The sequence below is a fragment of the Gallus gallus genome, chromosome 5 (genome assembly GCF_016699485.2).
Source record: "Gallus gallus isolate bGalGal1 chromosome 5, bGalGal1.mat.broiler.GRCg7b, whole genome shotgun sequence".
NCBI classification, from domain to species: Eukaryota; Metazoa; Chordata; class Aves; order Galliformes; family Phasianidae; genus Gallus; species Gallus gallus.
Genome location: NC_052536.1, coordinates 17,134,840 through 17,158,665, shown reverse-complemented (window position 1 = coordinate 17,158,665; position 23,826 = coordinate 17,134,840). Strand labels below are relative to the sequence as shown.

The 23,826-nt window shown below is 43.3% G+C and overlaps 1 protein-coding gene and 1 long non-coding RNA gene across 4 annotated transcripts in view; one reads left to right on the top strand and one right to left on the bottom strand.

Annotated features, from left to right (window-relative positions):
- The window catches only part of LOC107053430, a 35,220-nt gene extending 15,979 nt beyond the window's left edge, over positions 1-19,241 (bottom strand). For all 3 annotated transcript variants that reach the window (XR_006939450.1, XR_001466644.3, XR_005860399.2), the window contains exons 1-5: positions 19,179-19,241; positions 14,795-14,845; positions 11,327-11,417; positions 4,042-4,160; positions 3,485-3,582 (exon numbers count right to left, since the gene is read on the bottom strand). This is a non-coding gene — a long non-coding RNA (uncharacterized LOC107053430). The remainder of the gene's footprint in view (positions 1-3,484; positions 3,583-4,041; positions 4,161-11,326; positions 11,418-14,794; positions 14,846-19,178) is intronic.
- FGF4 (fibroblast growth factor 4) lies at positions 9,658-15,317 on the top strand. Its single transcript, NM_001031546.3, has 3 exons — positions 9,658-10,313; positions 11,094-11,197; positions 12,750-15,317. The coding sequence occupies exons 1-3, from the start codon at positions 10,010-10,012 to the stop codon at positions 12,924-12,926; spliced, it is 585 nt and encodes a 194-aa protein (NP_001026717.3). The 5' UTR covers positions 9,658-10,009; the 3' UTR covers positions 12,927-15,317.
- Positions 19,242-23,826: the final 4,585 nt, after the last annotated feature.

Sequence of the window (23,826 nt, the reverse complement as noted above, 5' to 3'; positions counted from 1 at the left end):
ATAAGTAGTCACATAGGCTCCAGTGTTTTTTATTTTTCTGAGTTTCTGCATTTGAACTTCAAGTGATGAGTAGCTTCCCTGTGTGTTGGTCCCTGTATGCAACAATGGAGTGAAACATAAATTTGCAAGTTAAAAAGTGAAAGAAGAGGGGAGAAAACCCCAGGTTGACTTTGAAAGGACTGTTTTAAATGACAAAATTGTTTTTCAACCAAATACTCTTACCCAAATTTGCTTTTTTTTCCCATGGAAGCAAATGAATATTCTGAAAACTCTAGATCATTTTATATATCATTTGAGAATTAGGATGTGTCATTAATTTAGCCAAAAACATACATTATTCCTACTTCACAGTGCTTCACTGTTACACAGCAAGGCTGAAAGTTGTGGATGTACACAAAAAGCTCAAAATGGGCAATCTTGATTTTCCTGGTTCTTTACATACTGAATAAATTGTGTGCAGCCTGTCCCATATGGGTCAACTGGAGCTCTGCTGCGTTCCTTTTGTGGTGGAGGGTGTGCTTCAGTGGTTATTATAAGACTGTAAGACTTTGGGGTTCACAGGGCTTTTTCTGGACGCGTCTCTGACTGAGTGGAATATTTTGTGACTGTATATAGCATGTGGCAAATAGCATAGCAGTGACTGCACGGCACTGTCTGAATTCCCTGGGCAGGGAGTTTTCATTATGTATCATTCTCATCCTACTGTTCTGATTCCAACAACTCACATGCATATCCTTCATTCCCATTAAGACCAATAGTAATGTACGAGGAGATTTGGATCAACATAATCATTCCGAATGGATGTGCACTGAACACAATCTCAGTATCTTTAGTAGGGATCAGACTTTCTGTAGGCTCCATTTCTTCTGTTTTTTCTCCCAGCATCTCAGGAAATTACATGGAAATGACTGTGACTAAATTTTAGTCAGTGTTTTTCATGCAGTAACTCACCCAGTATTGCAACTGGATCACAACAAAGGCAAAATGTGAGAACTGTGGGACCTGTTCTGCTTGAATGTAACAGCTAACAGGTTTTAGATGACCACAATATTACACTCAGTGTTTGCAGGATATATGTATCTGGGAAGGAGACTTGACTTGGCTCTAGGCTTCTTCCAATTCTTCCATGGGGGAAATCATAGAATCATAGAATCACAGAATGGTTTGGGTTGGAAGGGACCTTTTAGATCATCTAGTTCCAACCCCCTGCTATAGGCAGGGACATCTCCCTCTAGACCTGGTTGCTCACAACCCCATCCAGACTGGCCTTGAATGCTTTCAGGGAGGGGGCATCCAGAGCCTCTCTGAGCAACCTGTTCCAGTGTCTCAATCAAAAGTTAGTGCTGTGAAATTATGAATATCAAAGTCTGCATGGAACTCATTCTACACTTTAAAATAAAAAATACAACATACTAAGCAGGGCAAGTTTCTAAGCTAATTGCTTGGAGATCTGTTCCCACTAAGTGCATAAGCAGCTTACATTCTCTTTTTCCAAACATAAGCATACTTTAAAATAGAAGAAAGATAGTAAGCTCATATCATAAAACTTCATAAACTCATGCCATAATAGTCATAAATTCATTGTTGAGAGCTAAGGAGATGGTGCACCTTCACCAAACATGACTTTGAGTCCAGTTCTTTTCCCTCTTTCACCTGCAGGAACAAAAGCTGACTCTGTGAGACTGCTCTTAGAGCAGTCCTATCTCACTAGGAACCATTCAAAAGAAGATAAGCAGTCTCTCTCCTTCATTTACTTGTGGGTTTTTTTATTTTGGTTGGTTTTGGGGTTTTTTTGTTTTTTTGTTTTTTTGTTTTTTGTTGGTTTTTTTGCTTGGTTTTGTTTTTTAACGTTTATCTGTTAGTTTCTGTAATACTGATGTTACTGTAGCTCTTGTGAGAAAGATGAAATGAAGTGAGAAGACAGAGAAGAGACAGAGGTAACATTAAAATGATCTACTAGGATGAAGTTGCTCTCTGCCTTGAAGGACAAAGAGGAATTAAATGATTAAGTCAACATTCAGGCAATGTACTATGCCATCTCTGCGGGTTTCTTGATGTCAGGTAGATTTTTCTGGGCAAGGATTGTGCACCAACACTTAGTTATGTCTTGTATGATCCAAACTGGGAGTGAAAACCAGCTCCCATTGTAATTTATGAGGCCTGTTATTAAGCAGCATAGAGAGAGTGTATTACAATTGTGTCAAAATCTAAGACAAAACTTCTGACGACAGATGACTGACACATCTGTTGACAGGCAACTTATTCTGCAAGTTTCCTGTTTCTTAGCTGTATATGTCTTCTTAGACAATTTTCTTTCCAAATGCCTTGATGAGAAAGAAGTTACATATTACATTATTATTATTGCTGTCACTATCTTCATGCAACACAGAATTTGGTGGGTAACCTCCAGGCAGGTTGGTCTTCATACTGTAGGGCCATTATCTGTGTATACCTTGTGGCTTGCCATTTGCCTTTCAAACTCTTACCCAGTAAACAAAACAGTTATTTCTAGTTGCCCTGTGCCTCTAGCCTGGGTTCTCTGTGAGTTATGTAGTGCTTAACTGGATAATTTCAGTAAGCTGCCTGTTAAATGATTTTCTCTTGATTGTTTTCAGGTTCTTCTGTCTGTCAGTGTGCAAAGCAAAATTTTAGTCATGACCGGTGGTGGTCATTAGGAGGGAGGAGTATTTACAGGGGTTTCAGCCCTGCCCCCAGAGAGCCCATAAGGGAGCACAGTGCGGAGCTCAGTCAAACCAAAGGAGCCCAGCTGCAAGCTGTACTGTTCTCACGCATCAAGTTAATATCATGAGTTCTCTACAGCGTGCCATGTCAGGAAAGCCACTTGCTTAGACCAGCCTTTCAGAACCTCTACCACAGCAGTTCAACAGCCCAGACAGACCACACAGATCTTGCACAACCTCTGTGATCTATTTCCCCTCTGCCACCCCAGAGGTAGGTGAAGGCATCTGATCTGGTGCAACAGAGAGCAATGGCATGGAAAGGAGGGCAGTAAAACCAAGCTCACAGAGGTATTTTGAGGATATGGCCACCCACCCTAGAGAGAACTCAGATCTTGCAGTGATGAACACAGTGAAAAATCCAGGAGTAAATAAGGAAAAGAGACATCCATTTGTTTCATGGTTGTGATGCTAAAGGTCAACTGGAAAAGTTACTCTCCTACATGCTCAGAGAGGTTATGGATTGTACAGCTATGTCCATATATGTTCTGACAGATTTTAAGTGGTGCTTTGCTGGGAAGTTTTAAAATTCAGCAATACACGTCATTTGCTTACAACAGCCAGTTTTCTTCACATCAGCCACCGGTAGAAAATGATTCATACAAGAGTGGCCACATGTTGAACAGATTTGTATAAGCCAGTTATGCTACACTCAAAGTCAGCTAAAAGATTCTCACACAAAAAGTTAACTTAAGCTACTATTTCCCACAATAATAACAACAAAAATAAGCTTAACAAACAGTTACCCTGCTTCTCAAAACTCATTTTCTGTTATGTTTCCTTTTACCAGTTTTGTTTGGCAGAATACCATGTAACGGATCAGCAAGAGTATGTGTGCCATAATCTGACAGAAGGAAAAAAAATGTGTATTTTTAGTTTGAAAATATTTATAGTTTCAATAGGTAGAAAGGATACAGGACAAGGAAGAATAAAACAGCACATGCAGAAATGTCAGCAATGAATACGAAAGTATAAGCATAGGAGCTTTAGAACAAGAATGAGCCTGGCTGTGAACTAAGTTATCAACAACAGACATACACTGATAGCAAGAGCCCTCTGAACATATTTCTTCACCTTGGTTCTTGGACTTCCCCACTAAACTTAGGCTCGAACTTCAAGAAGCTAGAATCAGTGGGCTGTGAGTCTATGGAAAGACCCCAGGACGCTACTGCCCTCAAGAAAGATCTGTTTGGCTGATGGCTTTCTAGGACATTTCCACTGTCCCATCCCACTGAGTCCTGCTCTTCAAAAATAAAAACTCTGGTCATGCACTCCGTCTCTGTTAATGAAACATTGAACTCACCCTTTGATATTTTTGATCTGCGAAAGATGTTATCTCTGAGGAGTCCTCATGTCTTCCATGTTCTCCACTCATCCTACTGCCTCACAGAAAAGCAGCACCTCCAGTTTCAGGAGCTGAAACTAATCACAGCATCAGAGAGAAATCCCACTTAGGCTGTTACAAATTCCTCCCTTAGCTGGCTCTCATGCCATCACACCCCAAAGCTCATTTTCACGCCATTTATATTTGACACATTCGAGTAAGCACTGGCATTATAAAGGCAACTGCAGAGAAGGTCAACCAGGTAAGAGACAAACTTCAGCCCTGTGGTTAAAATTTGTGTTTAATTTAGTATCTTTTATCATGAATGCAACTTCCATAAAGGACATTCATTTTTGTTATCCCATCAGCTGGTCCTGAGGATGGAGAAGGGAGTAGAATGTAGAAAGAGAAACAAGGGAGAGGGTAATGGACAACAAGAATTATGTGTGTGGCAAAAAGAGCTGCTATCAGTGTGGAAGATAAGAGAGCAAAACAAAACAAAAATACTTCTGGAAAGATGGCTAGTGATAGTAAGTGACTAGTGATAGTAAGATGGGGAGTTTGGGCTTTGAGGAATGCATGGTTGAAGAAAGTCATGGAGCAAAGCTGCAGCCTGCAGAAACAGGGTGAGAAGCAGAGAGTATCATGGATTGCTCAGCTGTTTCTTCACCTGAAAGCTATCACTACGTCAGTCAGTGGTAAGGACCAGGAGGACAAGGAATTGGCCTGTGGTGACCATGTCAGATCAGTCGGCTAAGAACAGAGCTGGGTCTCCCACAGGGTTGCTGTCACCACACCATCACCCCACTCCTCACAAATGGCAGCGCAGAAACAGCTATCTTACAGCCCAAAAGTAATAATGCAGATGAATCAAGCATAGAAGATGAGGAAAAAAAAACCTCCGAGACATTGAATATAATTCATAGAAAGTCAAATGTCTGTGACTGGATTCTCTCTTTGGAGTCCAAACCCACAGCAGTGCGTGCATATGAGCAGCACAGTCACAAGCTGGAAGCATGAACTGCAGCATCTAGGCCATTGAATGCATACAGGAGCCACACAGAAGGATGCAGTCCTCTCTGATCTCTGCTTTAACAGGGATACTACTGCTCAAGTTCAATAGCAGCAGAGGGAGTAGCTGTGGAATAAGTCCATGCCCATTACAAGCAAAGTGACACCCAGTCATCCAGTTGAACCAGAGCAAGTACACAGGAGAGAGGTTGGGGGCCTTTGTTATCTGCCCAGCATCACAGCTGCTTGCTGTTATACTCCACTGCCCTTTTCCAATATATAACGCCACAACATCACCCAAGATAATAAGGTTTTGATCACAGCAAGACGCTCACAACAGCAAACAGTCCAGGCACACAGAGATCAAATAGACCAGCTGCAAACAGAAAAAAATAAAAGGAGTGCATATGACTCGCTGGCGTGTGTGGGTATGAATGCTATGCGGGCAGCAGAGGCCGGGATGCGAAGGTCTCCCAGCGACCCCGGCCCTTTGGGCTCATGCCCCAGCACCGCGCCGCATTCCAGCCTCTCCCGGCCTGCTGCCCTGCTCACACAGAGGGGCAGCCAGACGTGAATGTGAGAAAGCTCTCTCAGGCGATTCCCTTCTGCAGGTTGCTGGGGAGTTGTCTCCCAAAATCATCCCAATTAAAAGGGGCGCGTGCAAAAGGGGAGCTGGTACACAGGCTTGCATTTTATTTATTTATTTTACCATGTCTTGGTAGCATGCAAACATGGTGAGAGGGCCTTTTTCCTGACAGTATACTTCACTGTGCCCCTTCCACTCCACTCCTTATCCCTTCAGACCAAAACCCATGAGCAGTATTTTTCAGGGCCATTTACATCCATTCAGCAGGGTTAATAAACGTGTAAATTGATTTTCCGACAGTGGACATACACCCCTTCAGAGATACAGACACATAGCCCACCCAGTTCAGGTGGCTGCTGTGCCAGTGCAAACTGATTTCCATAAAGGTTGAAGAAAAACCACAGATTCCTTCTTCATTTCCCTTTTTCTTTCAGAATACATGGTGCAGATTTGAATCTGGGTGTGGACCTGAATTCTGTGAATCCTTTCTTCTTGCTTATACTTTAAGCCTAGAGGAATTTGGAAAGCAGAGCTCTATGAACTGTGATATTCACATCCTTCTAAGGAAGCAGAGCCAACATATCATGAAGACATTTTACCTATTTTAATATTCAAGTTATTGCTGTGAAAGGGTGTGTGAAACAAGCTGTAGGGGGTACACAATGGTGGAGAATGGCACGATATGGAAGAATCATAAGAATTAACTATGGGATGATCCAGAGACAGCCAGCTACCCTCCACTGCATGAAAGCTGAATGGGTGTTGGATGCTCTGTCCCAAGAGCCTAGCCAAATGTGGGCAAATCATTGCATCTCTTTGTGTCCATCTGTGGCCTGGGATCATTAAGTTTCTGCCTCACAAAGGGTAAGGATAAATGAACATTTGAGAACTGTTTCAGTATTACACAAACAGCAGCTATAGAAACTCCATGGAATCAGAGAACATTATAGTCATGGAAAAGAAAAAGAAAAATGAAAAGAGAATATACAGCCTCAATGACTTCTATAGGGAATATGCTATTTGGATTTTTTCCTGTGACAGTAATTTCCAACTGGAAATATTTTTGCTGAAGCACAAAGGCCCTGAATGTCAGCAGCTTCCACTTGTCATTTACACCTGTTGCAAATTTAAACTGTTGCAGCCTTGCTTTGCTTTCATCTCCGTGTATTTTCCACAGGTACACATAGCTCAGTGGTTGGAGTGCTTTGAAGCATCGGTAATAGTGCTCTGCAGGTAGTAGGAGCTTTGTTTTGGCGTGCTGTAGAACAGTATCTGCACAGAGTTTAATGAACTGCCTATATTGTAAAGGTACCAAGAGTTCATTTTCAGACCTCTGGGCAATTCAGATATCAGCTCCAACAGTACACATTCTAACACATGGGTAATTCAAGGCAAAAGCAAACTTCATTCCTTCATCTTTGGCTGGAAATGTTTTGCTTTTTCTTTGAAGAAGATTCTTTTCAAGCTTTTATGGAAAGAGTGCCATTTCATTCTGTCAAAAGTTGGAGAAAGGACTTGTGGAAGTGTCCCTTAGGGGCCAGTGATATTGTTGCTATTATGTGATGTTCTGGATACTCAGTGAACTAACTGGGACCTGATCTTACCAACATATGGACTCAGAGGGTAACGGACACTTCAGGACTCATTTTCATATGTCCTAGAGCTTTGGATATTAGGATAATCTCTTCTCTAGAAAGAGTGGAGAGGCCTTAGAACAGGCTGCTGATAGAGGTGGTGGGTTCACCATTCCTGGAGGTGTTCAAGAGCCGTGTGGATGCGGCACTGGGGGACGTGGTCAGAGGGCCTGGTGGTGATGGACTGGTGGTTGGACGTGGTGATCTTTAGTGGTCTTTTTCAACCTTATTGATTCAATGATGCTATGATTCTATGACCAAGGCCCTGTCTGATGCACAGCACTGTCATCTGAAACGGAACCCTGTGCTGCTCAGGTGCAAATGGAGACACAGTAAATGTGTGTGTTCAACCTCAGCAGATTTCCCAGCCAGTAAACCTCCACAGAGAAACCTCTACATTCTGCTCTCTTTAAAACACATGCATAAACAGACTTATTGGACACAGTAGGACAAAGCTACAGCTAGGAGGCTCCTAGGCCTCAATCGGCCGCATGGCAGCAGCCATTGCTTTTCCATCCTGAAAGGTGCTGCAGAGGACTAAAAAGCTCTGGAGAAAAGGTACACACACACACACACACACACACTGCGTGCACCTCACAAGGAGAAATAAAAGCACATCATCTGAGTGTGCTTAGGTTTAGCGAAGGTCAGAGATTTTCGCACCTAGGTGAGCTGTCATCTAGCTCAGGGCAATTCTCTTTTCTCTCGCATCCTTTGCTGGAACAGCAGGAGTGCTTTACTGGTGTGAAAGACTAAACTGTCCTCGGGCTATAAAGGGTTTGAGTCACAAACTGCTTCCCCCCACTTTCCTATTAATTCAGAGCCTTCCAAGACTGTTCTAATGTGCCCTCACCTGTGGGTTCTGAAAACCTGTTGAGGGCTGAGGCGTAGGCTCAGAGATGTGACAAACAGATGGGGTTTGCTCAAATCAAAGCAGCTCAAGTCTGCTGGAATCTATACTCCTCTTCTACTTTTAAAAACAGGGTTTCAATTCCATGAATTTAAACTTAATGAAGTAATTATCTAAGAATAACTGCATCGTTAAGACAAAGCAGTAAGATCTCAGTGCATGCACAACAAAGATTGCAAAATAGTCATACCATTAAAAAATGCAGCAACGCTGATGTGCATGGGCAGCCTCTAAAGACCAGGAACAAACTGCTCACTGTCACTACTGTCCCTATCAGCATAGTGACCAAGAGGGAGTCCCACATGTCCTCTACTCCAGAGCAATGCTGTACTTTCTGGCTTCTTAAAGGGATATTTAGAGCCAAAAACATTATTACTGCTTTCAAGCTTCTACTTCTTCTTTAACTGTTTTCTGCCTTGGCCTTTCTTTGTTGTTTTCTTCTTTCTTTTCTTTTCTTTTCTTTCTTTTCTTTTCTTTTCTTTTCTTTTCTTTTCTTTTCTTTTCTTTTCTTTTCTTTTCTTTTCTTTTCTTTTCTCTTTTCTTTCTTTTCTTTTCTTTTCTTTCCGTTGTTGTTGCATTCTCTTTCATTTTTCATTTTGTAAACCTCCCATGCAACAACTATTTTGGCTGTTAATGAAGGGAATTTTTTTGCATCCAGCAAACAGTAAATCATGTCGCTTGGTTACAGCAAAAGCTGAAATTCCACAGATTTCCACAAAGTCATACATTGTGTTGGGAGGGAAAGTGTGCTGGGCATTCTCTGACTTTTGTGTCCTGTGTTAACACTTGTAAGCACTTATAAAGGAGAAAAAAGAGGAAGAGAAGAGAAGAGAAGAGAAGAGAAGAGAAGAGAAGAGAAGAGAAGAGAAGAGAAGAGAAGAGAAGAGAAGAGAAGAGAAGAGAAGAGAAGAGAAGAGGAAAATAAGGGAAAAGGAAAGAAAGGAAAAAAAAGAGGAGAGGAGAGGAGAGGAGAGGGAAAAGGGAAAGAGAAAGGAGGAGGAATACAGAGAAGAAGGAGGAGTGAGAGGTGATAAAAATAGCAAAACAGAAGAAAGGAAGGAAGAAAGAAAAAAGAAAGGGAAATAAAAGAAAAGGAAAGGGAAAGAAAAGGGAAAAAAAAGAAAAGAAAAAAGAAAAAAGAAAAGAAAAGAAAAGAAAAGAAAAGAAAAGAAAAGAAAAGAAAAGAAAAGAAAAGAAAAGAAAAGAAAAGAAAAGAAAAGGACTTCTGTGATTAATGCAGAATATGACCTTTTCTATTAAAAAGTTTGTACTGTCCCTCTTGTTTAGTGCCAGCGCTGCTCACCCTTTCCCTTGAAGACATTTCGCAGCTATTAAGCTATCTAGGGGTAATAATTTGACTTTCAGCTAAACCCGAGGGCTGCAGCAGTAGGTGGTGATGTAATAGGTACCAACGCACATGGATATATAAATATCGTGGCTAGGGCTAAAGCGCTATGGCTGAGCAGCTATAGAAGATCAGCACTTCAGACAAGACTCCTGGAGTTGAGATCAAGTTCAGAAGCTCTTGCTCCCGGGATTTCCTCTTCATGCAGCCTGCCCAGGGAAACTGCAGATCCTCAGGGGACTGAGCGCGGGGCTCCCTCCTTCCTCCCGCCTCGCTTTTTCTGTTTTTTATTTTTTTCTTTCTCTTTTTTCTTTCTTTTGTTTTGTTTTGTTTTTCGTGTGTGCGTTTTGTTTTGATTTTTCTCCCCTCCGCTTTGACCTCACTATAAAGCGGGAGCTGGGGGCCGAGCGTCTTTTCGGAGCGACCGGCCGCCGGCCCGTGTCTGCGCGCCGCTAGCCGGGATGCCTCTCCCCGCGGCGCTGCTACCGGCGCTGCTCCTGGGGCTGCTGTGGCCGGGGGCGGTGCGCGGCCGGCCGCCCCCGGGCCGCCTCCCCGCCGGGCCCCGCCAGCGGCGCTGGGACGCGGCTCTCTTCGCCCGCTCCGTGGCACGTCTCCCGGCCGAGCGCCGCGACGCCGCCCGCGACGGCGACTACCTCCTGGGCATCAAGCGGCTGCGGCGACTCTATTGCAACGTGGGCATCGGCTTCCACATCCAGGTCCTGCCCGACGGCCGCATCGACGGGATCCACAGCGAGAACCGATACAGTAAGCCGGCGCCGACCCCCGCAGCTGGGCAGGTGAGCCGCTCCGCACCCGCGGAACCGCTTCTCTGACGGTCCTGCGGGCGCGGAGCGGCTCACCTCACCCGGAGAACGGTGTGAGTTAGAGGGAGGGTGGGTTTAGGGCAGACTTCTCGCCGCCTAGAAAAGTCCGCCCGCGCCGGCTGCCCCGAGGGCGTCCTGCGCCCGGGGGAACGGGACGGCGGCAGAGCTCACAGAGCGCTCCATGCGGCCACCCCGCGGGTCGCGGTGCCCGGCGCCGCGCTGTCCCCTCGCAGCCAGCAGGCATCAGGTGTAGGGGCTGCCTCAACATCTGGAGGGTCCTCGGGCCCGTGGGCCGCCCACCTCGAGTAGGGCTGGGAAGAACTCGGCCAGGGCCCAGCTCTCCCTCAGACTTGAAAAGCATCTGCTAGAGACTTAACCCCATGGCCCCGTGACTCTGATATCCAACTGAAACAATAAGATCCAAGGGGGGGATATAAGCTGCATGATGACAAATGTTTTGTACGCCCCGAGCACACTGGCTTATTTTAACCTTGGCTACAGAGGAGGATGCCTGGGGGCAATGTAAAAATAGATACTTAGCTAAAAGAAGAGAGGTCCCAGCATGGTGCATGGGGCAGCACGTGAGGCATGAGGCTGGGGTTCTATGGCCACCCACAGCAGCACTGGGGCATGGGGACGTCTGGATGAGTGCAGAACTGATATCACACACTCCCTCAGGGCACAACCCTTTGTCCCCCTGATTCCTGTGTCTCTTCTGTAGGTCTGCTGGAAATCTCCCCTGTGGAAAGAGGAGTGGTGAGCATATTTGGTGTTAGAAGTGGACTCTTCGTGGCCATGAATAGCAAAGGCAAACTCTATGGATCTGTAAGTAGCCACCTGTTGTGTGCCTGGGGAGGGAACCATGGTGGCATGGAATGAGAGGTGTACGTGGTGCTGGAAGCCAGGGCCCCACAAATGATCTTATGGTGTGATTAATCAGTGCCTGCCACATACCTATCAATCCTTGTTAATGCTCTTGATTGGAGAGCTCCCATGAGAGTTCAGCACCTTCAGGGTCCAGGCTCGTAATTATAAGAAGGCAGATCTATTAGGATACAATACAAATCTTCTGTTACATCTAGTCTGTGGAAAAAATACTGGTATGTTTCACAGCACACTGGGTGGACAGTAATAGTGCATGTCTTAACCCATGTTGAGCTGTTCTTCACCTGTGTATTCACCTGTGTATAAGGTTACATTGATTAACATCATTTCAACCCCATGTTCTTGGATTTCCTTCCCTACCCATGGTGTTTGTATTTCACGTCTCAGGAGTGTTTTGAAGAAACGCGGGCTGAGAAAGGGCCAAATTATGTCAAAGTTGGCTAGGGCATTTTCACATGCATGAAGACTTGAATTATCCAGAGCTATTTTCTGTGGCATCAGTCCTGTCACAGAGCATTTTGATTTACATGAAAGCCAGGAATGACTAGTCATCAAAGTGCAAGAGCTCCCTTTGTTCCAAGCCTAAAGGAGATAATATGCCCCTTTGGTGTCCTGGATAAAGCAGTTCTCAATTCAGTGTTCAGCCTGGCAAGCTGAGACCTATCTTACAAAACCATCTGCTTTTGCCCACTAACAAGAGATGACCTCATTTGTTACTCTCCATATGACACACCTATAACACCTGTCCCTCTTTGTACTTGCATGTGAAACCCCTTTACTAGAAGCGTGCCTTCTGTCAGCTCTGTCTTCCTGATCCATTAACACAGGTAAATCTAAGCCTTCAATTTTAAAACTCAAGATGCAGAAAATACCGTCCACTCTGAGCATCTTTAAAATACCTCTTCCCCTTCAAACAACATGAGAAAGTGCTAACATTCAGATTTTTTCTGAAGCCTCTCAGGGAATTCACTGCTGGTAGGACAACCACTGCTTTGGGAACCAAGTAAAGTTACCAATATGCAGACTCAGAAATATCAGTGGGCCTTTGCATTCTGACATGGGGACATGAGCACCAGTTACAACTCAACTCTCATTGCCCCGGTGTCTGACAGTTTCTTTTTTCCCTTCTTTTTCATGGGAAAAGCTCATCAGCCAAACTAGATGATGAACAGGGCAGCAGAACTGCACCTGGGTCATTCCTGATGGCAGTGCCCTATGTTAAAATGGGCCTCTCTCACTCAAGAGCACAGACAGAGCTACAGGGTGCCCTTCTGTCCTCCACGTGTCTGTGCCTGGCTGGGAAGCAGCACCCTTAATAATTCTCTGAGTGTCATTTGAAGCTTCCTTTGGACAACCACTTCAAAAGATTACTAAGGGGGGGGATGTCAGCTGCACCTTTTCCTGCAGCACACCTACTACACCTGGTAGCAAGAATATTTCTGCACCTGATGTTTAAAATTCCTTCCCTCTCATTCTTTCCTTTTCATTTCAGACCCATTTCAATGATGAGTGCAAATTCAAAGAGATCCTCCTGCCAAACAACTACAATGCTTACGAATCCAGGATTTATCCCGGGATGTACATAGCCCTGAGCAAAAACGGAAGAACAAAGAAAGGCAATAAAGTATCTCCCACAATGACGGTGACACATTTTCTTCCTAGAATCTGAGACATCTCCCTCCCGACCTACCTCAGCACAGGGGAAGACTCAGAACACGTTTGGGAAGAAAAAAAGAAACGTGGTGCACTTTTACTGGAGAGTTTTATGCAAGAGTAGGTGTAAGATATTTAAATTAATTATTTAAATCTGTATATATTGCCACTAAATTTATTTATAGTTCTGATTATTATTTTTTTTTTCCTGAGAACAAAACAAACCTCCAAGCCCAGGTATTTCATTTCACGGTGCAACAGTGGGAGACTTCTGCTTTGTGGTTTACTTAATTCGTTTCCTAAGTTATCACAGGTGTGCTGCTACTACGTGTTCTATAACCGGTGACACTCAATTCCTACTACATCACAACGTTTTGCACTGTTGGTGTGTTGTATAGCGCCTATTGTTGTACGTGTATTTGTTCGCTATGTTGGCTTTGTTCCCTTCTGTGTTTTCAAAACCCCCACAACTCCCAGAGAAGCTCTTGGCCTTTGAGAAGGAGCAGCACGGAGGTGCCTGGGTGGGATGCCGGCACGGAGCCACACACAATGCCTGACCTCCTTTGTGCAGCGTTGCTATTTAATTGGAGCGGTATCGGTTTACTTCGGTGCAGAAAGTGCGGTGCTGAAGAGCTGCCCCACAAATCTGTTTTTAGATCTGCCAGCGCTGAACTTTGAACTTTCCTGCAGTCAGTCTTAGAGCTGCCAGGCAGCGGAGAGGTTTAAGCACCTATATAAACTCAGCGGGCTTTTTATTTTCTTTTCTATTTAGATAAACAGGAGCATCATATTTTCGCGGCCCTTAATGGACGCTACATTTGATACGATTGCTTCATATTAGGCAAACAAATTGTCTGCTCCTCCCCCCCAGAGAGCGCACTGGGACACGTGCTATGATGAACAGATTATATACTTCATTCAAATCAACTTCCCTCTCATATTTGGGGACTACACGCATTTGTCAAAATCTGCAAAAAAACACTGTAATACTCATACGCTTTGAAAAGGCAAAGTCATTTGCTGGTTCACTGAAATGCAAGCTCCATAGAGAGAATTTAGATTGATTACAAGTAACCGAGGTTGTTTTGTACTATTTATTATTTTTGGTGCAGTATTTGGAAGGAGAAATATGCTGCTTTTTTTTTTTTTTCCTGTCTCATTCCCTAAAAAAGTTGATTAATTTCTACCTCACTAACTCTCAAAGCCAACCTCCTAACAAAATCTGCATGGAAGGTACACGCTTTTCTGCTTGGTCTTATAATGTTGGAGGAGGGCTTGGGGGAAACAATTGCTGTAATCCCAAATCTCTATTTTTTTCCATATGTAGCCAAAAGTATTCAAGATAGAGTCGGTTGCATCCTATTTGAGCCTTGTCACGTTTGAGCTATCTTTACCCAGTGATTTACTTTTAGTAAGGATAATCATGGTGAAAATATTTGCAGACAGCTGTCAGGCTGCAGTACCATATCGTCATCAAGTAACCCTATATTTTTCTTTATACATTTTGCAAGAGTAACTCAATGTCTCTAACGCGATGAAGAAAAAGTCAGGTTTGATTATGGGGGAATCTTTAAAATGATCCATTTTTTCCTTTGTTCTTTCCTTCTCCTCTTTAAGTGATACGCCACCTTTGTGGCATCGATACATTAAGTTGTAACCAGGACTAACCACAACGTTTAATGGATTAGAGGATGTTTACAGATCATCTTCATACCTAAACTAGCCGTTTCTGACCACATGCAAGTCTCAAGGCCGTGGGTAATTTGAGTTCAGCTATTTTTTTTCCTTTTACATTCCTACAAGAAAGTATTTGTTCTATTGGAATCATATAGACTTACCTCTATTCTCTGCTTACACATGACCTTGAAGACAAAATCTACTCACCAGAGTTCAGTGAGACCAGAACAGACCAGGACCACACCTTTAAGCCAGCTGCTGCCAAAGCAAAAATACAGTTCAAAAAAAAAAAACCAGGAAACCAAATGGGGGAGAGCGCCCAGGAAATGTCATGCCTAAGGATTTTTGTTTCTGTAATTCAGGGGGATTTCTCTACTTTCTATGCGTTCTGTATGTGAGCAATCATTGTGTAATTATCACTGCTACCTCTGCTAACAGGTGGTTTTGTCCTAAGATTCAGACAGCAAGATCGCAAAGAGTTTCCCTGGGAACGGTTCTTTGCCACTTTTCACGCCATCAAAATCCTCAACTGAGAGCCTCACATAAGATACAATCAGAGGTAGTTGTTGTAACTTTGAAATATCGTGATAAAACCTAGATGACAACGTTACATGGTATGAGTTTTCACCATTTACCAGAATCTGTCTGTAGTTTTATACAGGTGCTGTTCAAGACTGTGGTGTATGTGCTGTGCACATTTAAATGCACAATAAATGATAAATGTTTACAGTGTATGGCACCCTGGAATTGATTTTAACTCTTTAGAAAGGAATGTGTCCTGCAGAGAAAAATTTAGAACTGCTATTTCACTTTCCCAAAGGCGAGGAAGCATTTGCACCTCTGCCAGATACTTCACGAATGACAATCTGGATTTCTTACTCAGCTAAAGTTCACCCTGGCAAGGTTGGAAATTGTCCAGGAAAGCCCAGCTTGGTAAGCTCTGTAATAGATACACATGCTGGCATCTGCCACAGATTAGTATTCACACTTGTATTAACGACAACAGCTTTTAATGCAGCGTCTCATCTTAGTGATCAGAGGCACAAACCAGTTTTGGAGTTTATGTTGCTGGATGTTAGCCTTACACGTGAAACCAGGTTACCTTTTCCTTGGCTTTAGCAAGTGCTGCTGTCTCACTTGCTGCAAAGAAAGGTTGCACACTGATGGAAGAGGTTCTAGGATTACCTGTTTGATTTAAGATAGGCTCCTACTATTACCAATTATACTCACATCAGTGTACAGAAGTACAAAGTGCTCTGTAGTACACCTTATGGCAAGATAGTTCAACTTTTATTTGTAAACACTCATGTGCATGCACTTGTACATGCACAAGCACACAGCCAAATCTTTTGGTTTGACTCAAGGTCTTCTCTTTTGCAGGACTAGGGAAAGATACGTTATGGCAATGGCAATATTCAGGGTTTGAACTCACACTCCTTGCTGGCAAAGGGAGTGAGTTTGTTCTGCTAAGGGCCACATGACCCCAAGATACAGACTTTTTTACTTCATTTTCTGGCCCTACTTTGAGCAAGAGCAATTTCTTTCTAAAGCTGTACAGGCTTCATGAATGTAGCACAGGTGGCTTTTTTAAAACCAGACAAGTATAGACGCTCCTATAAGTAGAACCAGAATAAATAGGTAAGGAGACATATGATCATTTTTTCCACAATTAACTGTTTGCTTTGGTTGTTTGATTTTTGTAAACAAAAGTAAATTTATCACTGCCAGGCCTTCCCAAATTTTAACCAAAAGTTACAGCTTTGGACATAACTTTGTTTCAGCCTTTGGGAGACATCCAATTACGATTTTAAGATCATTTCAGAGAGAAATCCTATGGCTTAGCTGCCAGGAAGGTGAAATTTCAGGGGATGGCTTTGCTGGAGTACCAGCACCTCACGTATAGTCCTACCCCAAAAGATGTTAGGGAAAGAGCTGGAGAAATGTTCTCTCTCTTCTGGCATTCACTTTCGCTCCATCGCTAAGTCAGCTTTCCTCCCATCGCCCTTGAAAGTAATAAAAGTAATGCATCAAAGCTGATAATCAGCTCCAATGCCTCAAAAAGGGCCTTAACTCATCATGTGTTGCAACATTTCTGAAATCCCCGAGAGCACTGCAGTGCTCCAGGCATTCCTGGTGCCTCTGGCATCCTCCAACAAACATTCCCCTGCACAGAAGAACTGAAAATCTTTCCCGATGTGGGATTAGCCCTGTGATGGCCCAGCCTGTCCTGTCAGGCAAAGGGAAGAGGAGCTGTGCCAACCCAGCCCCTGGCAGCAGTCCCAGGGCAGTGCAGTGCCCTGCCTGCCTGCAGAAAGGCTGCAGCGGGCTCCCCGCCCCGTCTCTTGTTTATGGGCTGGCACCTTCCACATGGCCCTGACTTCTCTGTGGCATCCTCTGAGCTGTCTGTATCTAATCTGTGCTAATAAAAATCAGCATGACAAAACACTGCCTTGTATATAAATAGCCACAGGATTCAGAGAGGTCACTGAGTTTATAGTTCCAGTTTCGGTTGTTCACACTTTACCACTTGGTTTCCACTGCAGTGTATTAACTGACCATGCAAGTGGCCAATTAAAGAGAGTCTGTTAAGGGCTGAGGAGCCTTTTGATAAAGGCAAGTGAGCACTTCAGCAGGGGAGTTGAAAGGAAATCCCTGAAGCACTGCAGCTCCCTTTGTATGACAAATTATTGTTGTTTTCTACCAAGTGATCTAAATAGGGATGGGGTTGTGAGGGACTGCAATACCTCACTGCTTTCAGGTGATGCAGCATATAAAAGGGAAGCACAGAACAATTCCAATTTCCTGCACACCAGCCACAATTTTCAGACTTCAAGCAAGAAATATTACCCTGCCCTGTTTTTAAATTTGTTTGCTTAAAAAAAACCCAACAGCCAAACATCATGGCAAGAAGCAACTACAGTCAGTGACTTAAGGTTCAATAATCACTTAATATAAAACAATGACAACATCATAAATCACACTGTATGTTAAAACAATGGTTTGCAATGTCTATCGAGCAGATTGATTATTATCCATTTTAAGGGTTTTGAGAAAAGAACATTTTGGTGTCACACTGAAGGATAAGATGTTAGTGTCACCTCTGCCCACCAGCTTACCTGCGATGCTAGCAAGGAGAAGCAACAAATGGTTGGGCCTTTTGAAAGGCAGGGCCAGACAGGACACCACAAAGTGGTGCAAGAATGGTAAACACCCAAAACTGAATCCAGCTGCATCTGCGTGGTGTCCTGGGAAATGCCTAGCACTAGCAAAATTCGTGCTGTGAATGTTTCAGTCTAGGCAGTTTATATTACTGCACTTTTTTGACATTAATATTTCTGTGCTTCAACTCCAAGTTTCCAGGATGCCACTAAATGATGTTCAAAACATATATCTTTTAGTATTATGTCAGAAAATAATTGATATTTGTGAAAAACTGAAGTACTGAACTTGTGACAGTTACAGAAAGCTCATGAGAAAACAAGCAGGTATTTCCTCAGGGCATGTAACCAGTAAGCTGTACACCCTCTAGGTGAGCAAAATAAAACTAGGAATGGGCACTTGCTCAGCAAGTGGTTTGTGCTGGGCAGGTCTCCTAGCTAAAAGCATGCTGCACAACCACACTTCAGTTGTATGTGCAAGTTCATTTCAGTTTTTCCTCAAACCGAGTGCTGGTTTGACCTTGGGAACCTTCTAGTGTCATCCCATGTGTGCATATACAATTATGTTATCAGCCATCATACTATTTTACTGCGGGTAGATAGAGGAACACTCACTCCCTCTGACTCCTCAGGCTGTGTTGACCTTCGCTATCCTTCATTCACACTACTTCATATAAGTTGAAGAAAGTGATTTAGTGATGTTTGTACCAATTTGCATATTCCAGATTCAAACTGGTTGCTAATCAGGTTACCTCTGAAGTACAAATCAGATCTTTATCAGCTTAAAGGTATTTGGTAAGTGTCAAAGCCACTTGGTAAAACTCTGTGGTTGCTGGTGAGGCTTCTATTTACATCCTTTCTCATTATCTCCACAGCTACATCTGTTTGCTTCCAGTGCTTTCACAAAAAGTGTTTGTAATGTTAGCTGGGGCCAATACAGCTGTTTAATGTCACTGGGGACAAGGGTGCTCATGGGAAGGAGGGGAGTAACACCTGTGGGACCAGCACCCCTTGGGCACCAGGGACCCCAACCTCCTGGGACTTCATTAAAGCAGCTCTGCGAGCCGGGATACTCAGCCATGCATAAAGTCTTGGATCTTTCATCTGACAAACCTCTCCTAGAATATGTTCCACATGCCCAGAGCCCTTTCTCAGAGAAGGCACCACCCTATGCCAGCTCACACCCCAGCAGCGCAAGTGGCCTCGACAGGCACTTGCCTCTCATGGCCACATTGCCCATGCCCACATCTACACTGATTCCCAGTCCCATTGCATCCACTATCCATCTACCATCTCACAACCTGGTAAGACCAGACAGGTCTCCAGCTGGGCACCCTCCATCATGAGGGCCATGCTTTTCTAGGCTTGCACACCCTCTCCTCTTCCCCTACCTCCTCCCCCCCCTCCCCCCCCCCCCCAAGCCTTCACATTACCTTTGGGGTGCAGCTCCCTGTCACTCTCCTCCCATGCCAAATCCTGCTCCAATACCTGCCACCAAGCACCTTCTCTGCAGGCAGGAACCGGCCCATGATGAGTTACACATTAACTGAGGCACTTGGGCTGGCATCTTGCCCATGCTCTGTCCCCTGGCTGGTACTTCTTTCAGATAATGGCTCCGATGCTGGTGTGCTGCATACGGTTACACCAGGGCAATGACCTGGGGCTGTCCACACAGCTAGCTTCAGGAATGGCACTGCCCGTGCGGGTACGCAGGTGCGGCCCACATCAAGTCTCAAGGAAGCACAGCCATAACATCAACTGCAATTCACTGTGGCTTTGCCACAGCCCTGAGCAAAATGACCTTGGTTGCTCTTTTCCTTATTTCTGGCATTCCTGTGGCAGGCCAGGTGACTGACACTGTCTGTCCCCAGTGACACTGTCTGTGCCCGGCCTCATCCTCCCAGCCTGCAAAGGGCTTTGACACCTTTCCCTCTAGTTTTGCCATTTCACCTCAAACTCTTGCTTAATTTTCTGCTCTGCATTGATTTCTTTGTTGCTTTACCTCTGGTCATCCTCCAGTTCTCTGTCGTCTTTTCTGCTTTTTGTCTTCGCCTAAATTTTTTTGTGTTAATAGCAATGTGCATGGACTACCTGCTATATCTGACCAGATTGGGTTTATTTTCTTACTATCCCGACCACCACCTGCCTGTGGTTTTTATCTTCTGCATGAAGTCCAAGTCCCTTTCTAGGTGATCACAGACCTTCTCACTCACCCATTATTTCTCCCTGCACATCTCACCTCCCTCACTCCTGACCACCTTCTTTCTGAATACCCCAGTGTGTCAGAGGGAACTGAACCAGCTTCCACCCAGCCACAGAGGTGAAAAGTTCAGCACACACTTCAGTCTGAAGAGCAAGGTGTTCCCGCCACAGTCTGTAATGGGAGCAGAATTGGGCCATCAAGGGTTTGCTTATCACCCAGAAGTATAAAAAAAACAGGTCCTTTGTGCTTGCTGATATGTTATCAGATGTGATTCACTGAGTCATATCTGTTTTGGCAATCACAGCATGGGCAGCTCAGCACAGCGTATTTTAACAAGCTTGGGATGATCAAGGAAGACCCACTTATGAATTTATGGGACTATCTAAGTTACAGCTATGACAATTTCATGCCATGCAAAGAAGCTATGCTTCCAAAGAATAATCAAAGCAAAGTACCTCCTAGAAAGAAGAATATCTGCATATATGGTCATCTCTGCCTCTTATGTTAAACAGCAGTTGTATTTTAAAGAACTTGAATACAGAAATACTGCTGAAGCCAGACCTATAGACTGAAACATAAGAAATTACATAGAAAGATAAATTCAAAGTCTTTGATCTCAAAGATCAGAAGCTTCGCATCTTCCTCAAATGCTTATTCTAAAAATATTAGTCACATAAGAAGTAGGTGCTTATTTTAATTCTTGTTTATTCTTTTCATTTTAAAGTATACATTAAAGTTTCAGTTATTAAGAGGTATAACCATATAATACCATTTTACTTCACACTTCATCAGATAGATCCTGAAGGGGATATTTTAGATTAATGGCTAATAAGTAATGAGGAACGTGAATTCATGCATTTTGTAAGACTGCCCCTTAGGTCACACCAAACTAAAGCTTCTTCAGTAAATTTTATGGTTTTGGAATACATCATAGTCCAAAACGTGGACAAAAAAAGAGTAAGCGCAACCACAACAGTTAATGTGTTGAAAAATCAATCAAAATACCTTCAGAGGTTAAAAATGAAGACATTCCATTTCTATCTGGGGCTTTTTACAATTTATATGACCAAATAAAAATCACTATGGCAATGATCACGCTGGAAATCTGACTGCAAGTACTGTGCTTCTAAACATGGTCCTTGTATGCATACTTATATAACCTTAGTAATCATAATGATAATTAATCTACATTATGACTTTCGACCCTGTAAGACTCAGCCTACTCATAGTCACATGCAATTAGCAAAACGGAGACCAAAAATATAAGATTTGTTGAAGTATTTTGTGAATAAAGGCTGAAAAAAAATCAATAAATGGCTCTGTGGATCTTGACCAGGCTCTCCTGGTTCTTTCTGCTTTCCAGTCAGGTGAGTACAAATGAGTGACCTTGCAGAACACAGGTAAGCTACACTATTAGTTTAAAGTTCATTATTTAAATGATTGCTCTTGTTCTTCTGCAAAACAATCACAGAAAAGAAATGAGGCTACTGGTGCTGTCACCAAATGAACCATACTAAATTTTGGATGAATACTCACAAAAATATTCTGTTGCAATCACCCTGTGACTCTTACAGAACTGCAATTGATGTACAAGCAAGGAACACACGTGCATTTAATGAGAAAGCTATTTGTGTGGGTTGCCCTAGGCATCCACCTCCAGAGTCCCACAGCATCAGGTCAGGAGTGTTCCTATTCCCTCCTCATGACAACATAAATCTCAGGTTCCTTTCCTGGAGTTTTGGAAGAAGACACAGTATAAATATGCATTCTCTCTGTTTACACTCTCCAAAGTTAATTAAGAAAATAATGGAAGCAAATATGCATCTGCTTGGCAATTTATTCTGGTTCTATACATAGGATCATCAAATACACCATCCTTTGGTTCTGCTGAAAGCCTCACTATCTCTACAAATGTCTACTGACCACACAGGGACATGGCCAGGCACTGATCATATAAGCTGCTGCACTAACAGAATTGCCTTTGCACATGACCATCCACAAAAACATGCCTTGATGTTGGCAGGGAAATAAAGGATATATTGCTGATTAAAGGAAAACGGCATGAGCTGACAATCATAAACACCCATCCAGACCTCAAGTACTGTGCTCAGTTTTGGGCCCCTCATTACAAGAAGGACATTAATGCCCTGGGGTGTGTCCAGAGAAGGGCAATGAAGCTGTGAAGGCTCTGGAGCACAAGTCTGATGGGGAGCAGCTGAGGTACCTGGGATTGAACAGGAGAGAAGAAGAGGAGGCTCAGGGAAGACCTTATCACTCTCTACATTGATCTGAAAGGAGGTTCTAGCAAGGTGGGGGTCAGCCTCTTCTCCCAGGCAACTGTGATAGGACAAAAGGAAATGGCTTCAAATTGGTTCAGGCTGGCTATTAGGAAGAATTTCCTCTCAGAAAGAGTGGGGTTGCCCATGGGGGTGGTGGAGTCACTGTCCTAGGAGGTGTTCAAGAAGAGGGTAGATATCACATAGATTGATGTGGTACAGAGCAGTTGAAGGCATGGGTTAGCAGTCAGACTGGAAGATCTTAGCAGCCTTTCCAACCTTAATGATTCTATGCAGAACCAGCATGGCTTCCTTATAAGCTGTACTGAAGGATCACAAAAACATACAACCATAGCTCTGCAGAGCACATTCACAGAGCAGTCTATATATGTATGCGTGTGTGTGTGTGTGTGTATATATATATATATACATATATATAATGTAAAAACATGCCTATACTTTCATAAACATTTTCACTAACTATCAATATCTATTCAGTTTTGAGAAAGTTCACTGATAGACAATTTATTTCAAAACAGTGATACTAAGGGAGAATCCTTACAGTTATTCTGTTAAGCAGAACAATGAAAACAGTTCATGTTATTTTATAATCTCTAGAAACAGTAAAAAAAAAAAATAGCTACCATAGAAGGCAGTTTAGAAACATAGAGCTTCAGGATATTTCTGTGACTTTCTAATCTGTTTTCTGTAAATAAATTCTACCTGTTTGTTAATGGAAATAATCAGAAAGATTTTTTTTTTTAAGTAAGTAGAGGTCCACAATGATTTTGGTAATAAAACAATGTGCAACAAAGAGTAGCTTGTGGTACAAGTTTTCCTTTTTTCCACTGCTAAGGAGATTACAAGGTTATAGTTTGTAAAATAAGCATATTCCTGATAATTAAATTAAGGATAAGAGCTGCATAAGCAAATAACAATCACAAGAGAGAGGGAGAGAGATGCTGAGTTTCACACGTAATTTGTTTCTGGCTACTTAGCAGGGCCATGACAGACATTCACTAAGTAGAGAGCAAACATTCACTATTTAGCTCACCTATCCAGCTAACACCAATACATTTCTATTTGCAAAAGTGACTCCTCTGGGAGGGTTCGTTGTTTGTTGTGAAAAACCTTTCATTGAGATGGCTTTAAAAGAGCATTTGCTGCTAGGTTAAAAATGAACTCACATTAATGAAGTAACAACTATACAGTATTATACTTTATACTTGTATATACCACATGTTGCAACTCTGATTCAGGTCCACCAAAGCAACTAGGAAATTTTTACAGAACATCTTGAGTTGGAAAGGACCCACAAGGGTCACCAAGTCCAGCTCCCAAGCCCATCCCAAGTCCTTCCCCTTACCTTAGACTATAGCTTCATCCTTCATTGCACATCCTGCACCCTTCATTCCATCCCTGTCACCACATCCTGCACAGGGAGGTAACATCTATAGCCAACTAGGCTTGCAGTGAAGCACACATAGAAACAGCCTTGCCTAGATGAGCCAAGCCAAGCATTTTGAGGTAGCTATCAGGGCTGGGCCAGTCCTAACAAGGCCCAGCTGTGCTAACGAAGTAACAGTCCCCGGGTGCTGTGGG